The 12,800-nt window shown below is 37.0% G+C and overlaps 1 protein-coding gene across 1 annotated transcript in view; it reads left to right on the top strand.

Annotated features, from left to right (window-relative positions):
• HEATR5B (HEAT repeat containing 5B) overlaps positions 1–12,800 on the top strand; it is a 51,886-nt gene that overhangs the window by 24,151 nt on the left and 14,935 nt on the right. The window contains exons 21-28 of the mRNA XM_009078868.1: positions 1,730–1,874; positions 2,834–3,073; positions 4,894–5,145; positions 6,806–6,987; positions 8,133–8,201; positions 10,387–10,566; positions 11,215–11,452; positions 12,084–12,344. Of these exons, the coding sequence (XP_009077116.1) occupies positions 1,730–1,874; positions 2,834–3,073; positions 4,894–5,145; positions 6,806–6,987; positions 8,133–8,201; positions 10,387–10,566; positions 11,215–11,452; positions 12,084–12,344 (1,567 nt within the window). The remainder of the gene's footprint in view (positions 1–1,729; positions 1,875–2,833; positions 3,074–4,893; positions 5,146–6,805; positions 6,988–8,132; positions 8,202–10,386; positions 10,567–11,214; positions 11,453–12,083; positions 12,345–12,800) is intronic.

The raw sequence follows: 12,800 nt of genomic DNA, 5'->3' as shown, positions 1-12,800 counted from the left end.
CAGCAGTCCAATACTGACAGATTTGAAAAGCTTCTCCCTAATGTCTGTTAGATGTTTTGCAAAGTTGTTTGTGTCATTTTTTGTGGAACTGGGTGGTTCTTGTTACCTGAAGGAATGCAATCCTACTTATGTCAACATTGGACCTCTTTCTTAGTCTGCCATCCAAATATTCCCTAGGGCATCCTCTCATGGTTACATGCTTCTCCCCACCCCATGCACACCCCTAACCCCTACGCTGCCCCAAGCACTCCTGGGAGTGCAGTGTGTTCCCAGAATGTGTCAGTTGTCCTTTCACAAAATTTTGCATGAAAGGGGTGCAACACACCCAAAGTAGGTAGGCCCTTTTGTATGAATACTATGTACAGCATGACAAACAATCCCCATAGCCATTTATTCCCTAAGTACCAGTGCATAATGTCACAGACAGTGAAGTTCATACATGAATAACTGGTGTTGTTTTGAAACCTTTTCTCAGGGTTTTCTACTGTCTCTCCTGTTCATTTATAATCTGCTAAACAAAAGCTATTTTCCTTTTTCATACTCTTTACTTCCAAGTTATACTTAATTTGGTAAGGTTTCCTTTGAATTGTCTTGAGCATTTCTTCATTCTGCAAATACACAGATATATATGTAGGCAAGGTCTGCATTACCTGCCCCATTAGAAAACTCTTCACACTCAGTTTTGAATGGAATTAATGCCAGGTATCAAAATTAAACCACACAGTTCCACACTCCGGCTTTAATTTCTTTTTCCTACATTGGCTTCATAACTTGTGGCTATTTGTTTTATAACTTGAAACAGGGAATACCCTTTGCCTTAATTAAATCCCACAAATATTCTGTTTTGGTTCCATTAAAACAACTTCAGTGTGATATTTAGAGGTTCTTTAAAGTGTGCTTGTTTTTTCAGGACTAAAATCTTGTGTGTTCATATGTGGAATAAAGATCTACTGTTAAAATGCTTTATAAACTATACAACTCTTTCATTTAGGAAAGCATTTTCCATCCACATAATAACCTAATACCGAGAAAGCAAATGTGTATTTAGTTTATTAAAAACAAATTCCCCAGGGTAAATAAAGAATCAGACTTTCTTAAAGAGCACTCTTCATCCCTTCCACTGTGGAAAAACATACACTTCTCTGTGTGCAACTACTTCCTCTCAGGAAAATAGAGACCATGCACAATTCTTCTATAAGAAAAACATTTGCTTTTACTTGAGGTGATTCAAAGGAATTAGAAGTCAGTGTTGGTTAGCAAAGAAATCTGAAGCTGTCTTATTGAGAGGCACTTAGAAGAACTTAATGCTCCAAATTCTGTTTACAAATTTGAAATCAAAGTTTTTATGATAGCTGCCATGTGTGGTGCACCTGATGATGGCTCTTTGTTTAAGAGAATGTGATTTATAGCTATAGCAGAATATGAGGCAGAGTAGTGCTGGAGTGTATCAGATTGGAAACTGTAATTAATCTAAACCACACTGGCACAGTAGTTGCAATGTTTAAGCTTGTATCTCTTTAACCAGGTAACAGTTGTCACTGTGTGTCAGCTTTGTTTTCATATTTGTATATTAAAAAAGGGCTTACTTCCCAACTTTCAGAGCTTGGTACCCAGCAGCACGCACATGGGCGTATAACTGAAAAGTAGAATACTTTTAGCCCTTAGCAGCATTGATATATTGATACAAAGGTGCAGAATTTCACTCATCTCTAATGGTTCTGATTTTTAGGTTCATTTGTGCAGCTCTCACTTGCTGCTTCGCCGGGCTGCAGTTGCGTGTTTACGACAGCTTGCTCAGAGGGAAGCATCAGAAGTGTGTGAATATGCCATGAGCTTAGCCAAAAACGCTGGAGACAAAGAAAACGGTGGCATCAGTAAGCATTCCTTTCATGTGGCCTTTAGTCTTAGTGCACACACAGGGACATGTGTCTGGTTGCCTCCAGAAAGAGGGGAAAACATCCCACAGCCTCAAACCACATAAAAACCTAAAACTGTCCCTTCCAGCTCACATAACTTCTGGCCACAGCCCTGCTTAACTCTTCAATTTCATTTATAATTTAACTATTTGTGAAGTTCAGACTTAAACCTCTCTGCCTCATTAAGACTGCCAATCAAATAGGGAACTCTGTATATATATACACATATATGTATACTGTATATATATACTATATACATATATGTATATATATGCATATCTAGATATGCATATATGTGTATATACATGTAGACACACATACACATATATACAGTGGACATATATAGAGTGGAAATATTGTACTTTTCTGGTATTTTAACTCTTGTTATTTTGAATATTCGCTTAATTGTATGCTTTTTGATCAAGATATCTGGTTGGGTGTTATGCTGTTGGCATTACATCTGCCAAACCTGTGGACTTTGCTGGTTGGTTCAGTTCTTACATGTATCATTTTATTTTGAAAATTGGAGGCTCAACAGTATTGATCAACTCAGTCTTCATAAAAATGCAGAATTGTGAGCTTCCTCATACAAAATCACGCCAGTTAAGGCTGTGTCTGGAATGATTCTTTAGAGTCCAATACTATTAGTATTTTTTACAAATTCATGGAGTGTGTCCCTAGAAAAGAGAGAGACTTTTTTAAGTAATACTTGGAGGTGTTATTTGCCTTCCAGATAAAATGAATTGTTGTATTAAAATCTTTCTAGTGTTAGTTCAGAAAAAAATCAGTAACATCTTGGTGTATCATTGATGGAACTGTACACACACAAATACACAATGCCCAATTCTAGTGTGTTATTCCAAATTTTAAATCTGAGTTACCGATTTCAGAAAAGACTTCTCATTATCATTTTGCAGACGTTAATCCTTTTGCACCAGGAGCTGGTTCTCGGCGAGATGCTCATTCCAGGCATCAGGGAGTGAATATAACAGAGACAGGCCTGGAAGGTGTCCTTTTTGGAATGTTAGATCGGGAGACTGATCGCAAGTTGTGCTCCGATATCCACGATACTCTGGGACATATGCTTTCATCACTGGCAGTAGAAAACCTTTCTCACTGGCTCATGCTTTGTAAGGATGTCCTTGCAGCTTCCAGTGGTAAGTGTTCTGTAGTGTTCACATGACGATGTATCCTTAGTGTTAGCATGTTCTGGCAATGTGGCTTTGGAGCTTGTCTTTTATCCTAGTTAAGACGTAGCTTATGTCGTGTACAGAACTCTAATTATAGTGCATTAAGACTTGCTTAGAAAGAAGAAATCATCAATGTTAAGATTAAAGAGTTAGCTGCCTTAAAGTAGGATTTCCAGTGGAGAAGCAGCATGTTTATAACTCTGACATGTCAGTATCTTAGTGAAAGCAGACATTCCTTTTAGCCCTTATACATCATGACTGTACAGAAAGAAGAGTGCTGTACACATTCTGAGCTTTTTTTTATAAGGTTTTGTGAGTTACTGATGTGATGATGGGTTACCATAGTGACAAAAATTTTGTTTGTTGTTCAGCTTTGCAGATTTGCTTGCACAGATTTTGTTCTCTGAGACCTTATTCCTGTTTTTCAGCTTGTAGGATGGTTGTGACGCAGATTCTGCTTGTTTCCCTTGCATTTATACTTGTTTATTGGCATGTCTGAGTCCATCCTGAAGCTCTTTCTAAATGCTGCCAGCTTTACATTTAGTGATGAGTAATGCTGCCAATGATTTCTTTATGCAATGTAGTTGCCACATATCTGCCCAGTGAGAAAGAACTCATTTCCCAAGTTTGAAGTTGGCATGTCCTTTTATTATTTCATGTGGGATGGGTCTTCAAGTTTTTAACATGGTTGTCCAATTTCCTATTTATTTATTAGTAGCTGACCTATCTTTGAGAGCCATATTTAAATAAATTTCCTGCAGGTGTACTTCAAGCCAGCAACTTCACTTTGAACTCCTTTCATCCAACTAATAGGCATATCACCAAAATCTGGTTTGCTCTTTAAGCAGAGATTTATGAATCAGCCACATAAGGTCCTTGGATGCCTTCTCAAAACACTTGTTGTTGTAAATTGGCATAATCCATGTGTAATTTGCCATAGCTTTTTTTTCATTATTGAATGTCTTGGCTCTTCAGCTGCTTAAGTTTAGACTTTGTAAGAAGCATGCCCTAGTTGGGGTGGGCTACCCTTGCAGTAATTTCTTCTCATTCTCCTCTCATTATTGCCAGAGTAACTTTTGTCAGTATTCCAGCATTTTACTAATATAGACCTTGTCACTGAGATTTTATTTTCTCATCTCTCAATAGCAGAGGTATATATACATGTTTGGTGAGGATTCTTTTGTCTATGTTTGGATTTTCTATTTTTTAATGTGATCCCTGAAGTAATTTCATTTTCTGAAATGGAGTCTCAAAGCTACACTTACTGAATAGAAGTTCTGAATGTTAAGCACATTTTTGGGTGCCATAAACTCCCTACTTGGCTGCATATCTGTCCCATGGCATGGAACTTTGTAGTTTTGTTTCAGTTTAACTTGTGTTTTATCTTTTACTTGAAGCAGGAGCTGGATAGTTCAAAGCTAAGCTGATTCTTTGATTCTGAGCCTGGTAATCTCCTTAGCCCATTTATTGTCTATTTAACGGGTTAATTTTTAAAGCTGCGAAGTTTAGATATGGGATTCAGGGATAGTTGGTATCTGTGAAGAACTAGCGTTACAGGAATTTATTTCATCATTTAAGCCAAATAAAGGGTAATATTACCCAGATTAGAGGTGAAAGCAATTCCTTCTCCTGATATTCCTTTGTTGAAACAACATTTGACAATGTTAAAAAGCAGAAGAACTAGTCTGTTTCAAATCTCAGTGTAAGGAAAGGTTTGAATTTGTCCTTAGCTGTCCTCTGCAGGTTGTAACAGTGGGAATTTTTCTTTTAACTGTTCTCTGTTATAGACATGAGCACTGCTGCTCCCTTGGGAGGAGGGAAGGACGAAGAATCAGAGAAGAAGGATGAGATGGATGATGATACAATGTTTACCACCTTGGGTGAAGAGGATAAGTCCAAGCCTTCCGTAGCACCTCGCTGGGCAACTCGTGTGTTCGCGGCAGACTGTCTGTGCCGGATTATCATGCTGTGTGAGAATGCCAACAAGGCACACTTCGATCTGGCACTGGCTCGTTCAGCCAGACTTAAAAACCCAAAAAGTAATTACGGAATGTGCATGTCTTGGTTAGAATTTTTTTTATTTGATTTGATTTTTGACACTTCTTTACAGCTGAAGATTACACAGTGAAGAAAAAAAAATATAAGCACTTATCCTTTAATTTAAATGGTTAAAACCAAAGGAAATGCCCAGCAAAGTCAATAAAACTGCAACTTTATAGCCACTGTAGTTATGACCACAAAGAGTGAGATTTGCTGGAAAACCTAAGTTTTGGCAGACTGATCTGCTTAGGGAAAAAAACCCTTAGATGTGCAAACTTTCTCTCTAAAACAGAAACTTCTAGCTAACAGCAAGCTGGGAATGGTTTCATAGTTTAACATAATGACAGCAATGAATTAAACTTAAGAGATTATTGTAACATCTCCAGTCTGAAGGGATGCTAGGAAAGAAAAACAGAAGAGATAAGGCTAGGTAATTATTGCTTATTGCATTGGTTGCAAAGAGAGGGATGTGGGCAGGAGTTACAAAAAGACATGGACTCTTGAAGGTTCATTCGCTTGGTATCCATGGGAGGGATAGATCTTAGTTTTCAAACTCATGTTTCAAAGATATTTTTATCAGTTAGAGGATCAAAATTGAAAGGTCAGAGTTTACATCGTTGTAGAGACTATGGGAGGCTTCTGTCAAGTTGTCCATGTTGTACTGGTTGTGGAGCATAGCCATTGTTTGTGTTTTCCAACGTAGTGCTCCTGAGGACTTTGAATATGTAGGATGAATATCATGAGCATCCTAGAATGGATGAGATTAATGGATTTCAGTGTCTATGATGTTGAGCGTGTCTGTTATGATATGTAAAAAGGAGAACTCAGCAAACTTCCATCCCCCAAGTTCAGCTTCCAAAATAGTAAATTTTACTAATATATGTGATGGTCTGAAAAAGTAAGTGCAGATTTTATCACTTTGTAGTTTTTAAGCAGTTTTTAATGCCTCTGAAAAGTTTCAGCCACAAAATAACTGTTATTTTTTACCTTGAGACTTAAAAATGGCTTAAGCAATTTGTGGTTTTCGTTAGTCACACTGGATGTTTTAAAATAATTTATGTTCACATTATTTGTGCAACTAATAATTTCAAATTATGGTAATTACAAATTGTGAGTAAGAAAAGAAATAAAATTAATAAGTAGAGATGAATGCTCCTTTCAGAAGTGTTACTGAGGTACATCTTGTTCTTTTCTGCATGTTGTTTGCTGCTTGCTTATGGCCTTGGATGTGGCTTTTGGGAGTAAACTAGAGGCATGCTCAGCTTTAGGTGCTGAAGCTTGACATCAGCAGGGGTCACTATAAGCACAGGACGTGAGCAGGAATTGCCTTGAAGATTTTCTGTAGGTTTGGGGGATCATTGCTAAATGTTTTAATATCTTCTAAGCTACTTAGCCATGTTTACATATTCCACTCAGTGCAATTTCTGCTCGATTTTTAAAGTTGTCTTCGGAATAAAAGTCATAAAATCAATTTAAGGAGGAGGGGGACAACAAAGATTGTAACCTAGTTTTCTTTCCTGCCTTCTTCTATACCTTAAATGTGGATCTTTGAAAATAAATAGGTAAAATCTGTGCATGTCAGTGAGGAAAATGTTAGAAGTATCTGTCATGTTAGCTGTCTTTTAAGCTGTTAAATAGTTCTTTCTGTTTTGTTCTAAGATGACTTCTTAGTACTTCATCTCTCTGACCTGATTCGAATGGCATTCATGGCTGCAACTGATCACAGCAACCAGTTGCGAATGGCAGGTCTTCAGGCTCTCGAAGACATTATCAAGAAATTTGCATCCGTTCCAGAGCCAGAGTTTCCAGGCCATGTGATACTGGAGCAGTATCAGGCGAATGTGAGACCTCCTTTATAAGTTCAGAAAATTGTGTATTTATGCCAATGTGCCAGTATTAGCTTTGAGAACATTTTGTAACTTCAAAAGACCTGTGAGGAGGTTTTTCTGTGTGTGAAAATGTGCTGAAGTGACATACTTATTTACCTATCCAAATTTTATTTTGGTGTCTTTTCCTATTTATTGTAATTTAGTAGCTGAGAAAACTAAAAATTCAGTAGCTTGAATGCCAGATATTCTAAGTTACATGTAATTTTTGGCAAGAGTGGCTTTTCATTTGTAGAATTAGGAATTGGAAAATACTGCCGATTCAGTTCCAGATTTAATCAAATCAGTTTTTTTGGGAATTAGTGAATATACTTCTGTTTAAATGAAAATTACAAAAGCATAGTAATGTGAAGTGGGCAATTGAAGATTTATTTTGGAGGGTGTTACTGCTTTTCTTTGTTCCGTAACTTAACTCTTTCACCTCTTTTGTCTTCACCATGTCTTCAAGAGTTTTCCAAATGCTGTTTAAAGGTTTTCATCCTGTTCACTTCATGCCTTTTTCTTCTTCTTTCTATAAGGCTGTTGCTTATTTCTGTTTGGCTTAGTTCATTTTGTTTCACAAAAATGTTGCCTTATAGCAACTGCCTAAAAGGCTTTTTTATGGTCAGTGTTTGTCATTTTTGGGACTTCATGCAAATCCAAATATAAACATTTGATTTCACATCACTGTTCCTTTGGACATCAAAGGATAATTGGCTTCCTGAGCCATAGCAGAAATTGCAACTGTAATTAATGATTAAAAGAATCATAGAATCAACCAAGTTGGAAGAGACCTCAAAGATCATTGAGTCCAACCCTACGAATACCCATTACTAGAAGGAAGGTAATACCACATATTTGATAAAGGTAGTTGAGACTTAAAAAGATAATGGGCAAACAGGAAAAAATTGGTTTATGACTTTGTTGTTGTTGTTTAAAGAATGCTGTTGCAAATGTCTGCTGGAGAGCAAGGATAAGTTTCGGGTATAACTATAATGCCAAAATTGGCAATCTTGTCTTGGTTGTCTGTATTTGTTCTTGAGCCCTAAACAAGGTGAGATAAACAATGTAGTGTCCCTATTGTTTTAGTGAGATTTTTAACGTTTTCTTCCTGTCAATAGGTTGGAGCTGCTCTGAGGCCAGCTTTTTCCCAGGATACACCGTCTGATATAACTGCAAAGGCCTGCCAGGTACAGAGGAAAATATACAGATACTCTAAGCAAGGCTAATTTTTCTTCCCTTTCAAGAAGCATGCAGAGGAGGAGTAGTATCAAATGGCTGGAAGATGTTGTAGACTTAAGATGTGATGTTTTTGCAATATCTTTTGAGTTCCCTAGTACTACATTTGATTCCTCAGAAGTGCAGAAATCCTTTTAGGGAGTTTATCAAAAATATATCTGAAACTAATTCATGTCAATTCTGCAGTTGTTGCTACAAGGGACATGGGAAAATAGCTTTGCTTAATGAGACCAGCAGTAATGTATTTATTGAGTTGTCTTTCAGTCTGATCAAATATTCAATTACTGATAATTTACCTTTAAATACTAAACTTCCATTCAGTCTGATGCTCTGTTTTAGATTTTAGAATTTAGAAGACTTGAGCATTCTCATTACAGTCATAGTAACAACCTGTCAGAGAAAACTTGATGAAAGATGTTGGGGTTTTTTGCATGTGTGTTTTTTTTCTTGTGTGTGATCTTGTGCTACTGTAGTTTAAATCAACTTTGAGCAACACCGGTGTTGTAGTATCTGGTATGTGGTTTGCACAGCTAAACTACTACTGTAGTTTAAAGTAGCAGATAAATTAGCTCCATGAACATAAGTTTTAAAACAGTAACTCTGTGTATGTAAGTTTCGTTAGGTAAATTCACTCCAGGAGGAGTGTGACTTTTTGTTGGGTTTTTATACTCTTAATTTCCAGCAAAACCTTTAAGGATAGATCAAGTATGGCATAATTTGGTATCTGTGTGCAAGAAAGAATGCATTCATGTTCCCCTACAGAATGTTTCTGCACACTTCAAGCTAGACAAAGAGGCAGTTTCTGTGAAAACATTTAACATTCCTTATAACTTGTCAAACTCCTCTCTATTCAACCAAAGTAGATGTGTGCACTTACAGGATCCAATGGTTGGAGATTAGGTTTGGATATTTAACACCCTCTAGAAGTTACATGGACAGAGAGGAGCTTCACTGAATGAGTTTTGATGTTGTTACAGTTATATGTCATTACTGAAACAGATGTTGACTTGCCCAGCAGCAGGATTGAAGCTAATCTCAGTCCTGCTGTGAATTAATAATGTATTTGTGAGAAATTTTCAACGCCTTTGTTCTGTTCATCTTCAGACATTTTTGGTGTTTGTGTTTATGTTACTTTAAATATGTCCATCATTCCAGATCATGAGAGTCCCTTCCCTAAAGGTTTTCATGGAACAGGTTCTCTAAAAGCAAAATTAATAAATTGGAGATTGGTCAAAAATGCCATGCAGAAAGAGTTTGTAAAATCACAACTTCTTGAGCTCTGTGGGGTTTTTTGCTTCTGTTCCTCATCCTTGCAGAATCATTTCCACAATAAGAGCAGCTCTTCTGAAAGAATTTGTCCCTTTTTGTAGAAAAGTAGCTGCACCAGCATTCTTCTACTGCCTGCATTATGTCTGGGCACAAATATGTTTCAGAGGATGAGTGCCAATGCATAGCACTAGCCAGGAGCTGTGTGATGTTTGTTATTTTAAGTACCTGTTTGGATCCATTTAATTTAAACAAAAAGTTGAGAGGCACACAACTGTCTGTCCACCATGTCTCATATTGATGACTCTAGATCCAGAACTGTTGGTATCATATCATAGCTCAGTTTTTTTAAGATTTTTATTTCACTCATTTCTAGGTGTTTTCTTGACACTAATGATTTGAAAGCTTCTCACTAGTATAGAGCTTCATGTATCGATTTGAGAGGTCTGGGTTTCTAAAGGTGGGCTTTTATTGAGTGCTGTCCAGTATATTCTTCACAGGGAATGCAGTGACTCATTACCTGAATGACTTGACCAGACACTTGGGAAAAAAGTAAAAAAAATTGTTAGTCCATATTTATGGAGGATTAGAAAACTATTTTAAACATTTTCCATGTATTTGTGACGTTCCTCTGTAATATGCATTGCAAGTACAGCCTTTTTAACCATTTGCCAGAGCAATTCTGTTGTCGGGGTGGAGAGATTAAAAAAGGAAACCTCTGATTTACTTGTGATAAGTAGGAAGAGAGTCCCTTAGTTTCTCATGGTGGTTGTTTTGGGGATTGTTTTCTTACTGATTTATTGTTTTTTTCGTTTATAAGGTTGCTGGGTTTTTTGATTGTTTAGAATGATTCTACACTTTGTTGTCTAGGTATGTAGCGCATGGATAGGAAGTGGGGTTGTAAGTGACCTGAATGATCTTCGCCGAGTTCACAACCTTCTTGTCTCTTCCCTGGATAAAGTGCAAGCAGGAAAAGGATCTTCTAGCCAGCTTTACCGAGAGAGTGCAACTACTATGGAAAAACTTGCAGTTCTGAAAGCATGGGCGGAGGTAAACATTGGCCATTAAATCTGTAAAAGTTTGAAAACATTTTGCAATGTACTAGCAGCTTCACATCTCACCACCTTCCTCCTAACCTGGTGCAGTTCCACCCTCTATATCTTTCTCTGTTGTTTTTCTGCCATTCTGTCAGTCCATATTTACAGTGAGGCTTGATTGTTCTTTGTTTTACTGCACTTTTTTGTATGAAAATACGCACTCATACCCTATCAGATTTTTAATTTCTTCCCATCTTAATTGCTCTTAAACTTAAAACCCCCCCAACCAACCAAAAAACCAATAACAAACTTTCCTCCTCCAGAAAACCCCTAAGAAATCAAACAATCTTAAAATATATTGTGGGAAAATGTTGCAGTTAGTTAACTAGTAGTTTGTCAAAGTGTTCATAATTGATGCATTTTTAGGGAAAATGATGTATAGCTAAATTGTTTAGGAAAGTGCCATTTATGACCTTAAGTGTTATGTATATACTGGTGGGAAAAAAAGATTTAAATAAAATATAATTGTATTGAAATATCTTTTTAGTCATTTTCTGGCAATTTTAAGTGTATGGAATCTTACATTCACATGGGAAAAGCTGCTGCTTTTCTTTCTCCTTAGAACTCACAGCACAAACTTTCATACCGGTTTTTCTTTTAGGTGTATGTTGTTGCCATGAAAATTAAGAAGGAAGCAGAAACCAAACCGAAGCGTGTTTTAAAGAGCACGGAGGAGGATGAGGAGGATTTTGGTGCTGTGGATGAGTTGCCACCAGACAGTTTGATAACACTTGTACAACCTGAACTGCCTGCGCTTAGCCGTCTCTGGTTAGCTGCGCTGAAAGATTATGCCCTTTTAACTTTACCAGCTGAGTTTGCTACCCAGCTTCCACCAGATGGTAAGCACTGCAATCCCTTTTTGTGTTGTGAAAAACAGAGAGAAAACTGTAGCTGAACCTTCAGAATTGTTCTATAAATTATTTGCCATGTATGTTTTTTATGAATTTCTGCGAATGTGTAATAGGAATATGTGTTTGAACCTCAAGATTTTTTTTCCTTTAGTCTACAATGAATACAGTCTTTACCTGAATCACTGAGGTCATTAAAACCATGTCTTTGTAGAATTATGAATACTTTTACACCTGTAATACTTTGATATCAAATGGAAAAAAAAAGATGTTTATTGTAAGAAAAACATAGCCCCTGAGATTAGAGCAGATACTGTCACATAGTATTTCACCAAGTTAAGAGACAGTTCTATATGAAGTGTTGCAAGACCTGATGACTGTGCCTGCTTTTCTTGCTCTCTGCTTACTGCTTCATCGTAGCCATTGCACTTTCTTACGAGGTTCCACTGTCGCTCCTATGCAAGGAGAATTGGAATGTACTGTCACTAACAAGTATTACACCTGAGTATCTACATGATCACACACACGTAGAATAAGTATACTAAGAAATTTAGAGTACATGCTTTTTGTCTGTTATTTGCAGAGAATTTCACAATTTACCTTTGCTTCGTTAATTTAACAGGGGGAGCATTTTACACTCCAGAAACAATCGATACAGCCAGACTGCATTACCGAAACTCCTGGGCACCCATACTGCATGCAGTGGCACTTTGGCTGAACAGTACAGGATTTAATGTGTCAGAGTCAACAGAAGAGACTGCTGCAGCAATGCCCAATTCACAGAAACGTGCTACGTCCATTATGTTAAACCAGGCACCTGGGACTCCACCTACCACTAAATCTTTGCCAGAGATAAACAGAGATCGAATGCACTTAATTTTGGGTAAGAGTTACAATTTTAGATATCAGTAGCAGCACATTATGCTATGAAATGCTATGGGAATAAGAAAAGATACTTCGTGTGAAACCTGAGAAGTTTAAAATGCATGATGTGTCTGGACAGTAATGTTTTGAAACACCTGTGTCTCCTGCTCTCTGTATCTCTCTGCCTCTTGTGTTCTTTATAGTTTGGACAGAACATTTGTCATTGTGATTACTGTGATTTTTATAGGCAAGTTGTATATCTAGTTTATTTTATGTAATTGAATAAAATGAGTATGAACTGTTCTACACTGTAATATAATACAGGTGATACAAAATGCTGTGCTTTAAAGATGCAAATGCTGTGAGGTTAATTAAAATACATACCCTTATAAAAACACAGTTTAGTAGAGACTGATGTTTGACAAGTCACACGGAGTAGCTTTTGAATCATTTTTATTTATGAGCAGCACTCACT

This window comes from Acanthisitta chloris, unplaced genomic scaffold, assembly GCF_000695815.1.
Source record: "Acanthisitta chloris isolate BGI_N310 unplaced genomic scaffold, ASM69581v1 scaffold13587, whole genome shotgun sequence".
In the NCBI taxonomy this organism is placed as follows: Eukaryota; Metazoa; Chordata; class Aves; order Passeriformes; family Acanthisittidae; genus Acanthisitta; species Acanthisitta chloris.
This window is presented reverse-complemented; position numbering and strand designations above follow the sequence as displayed.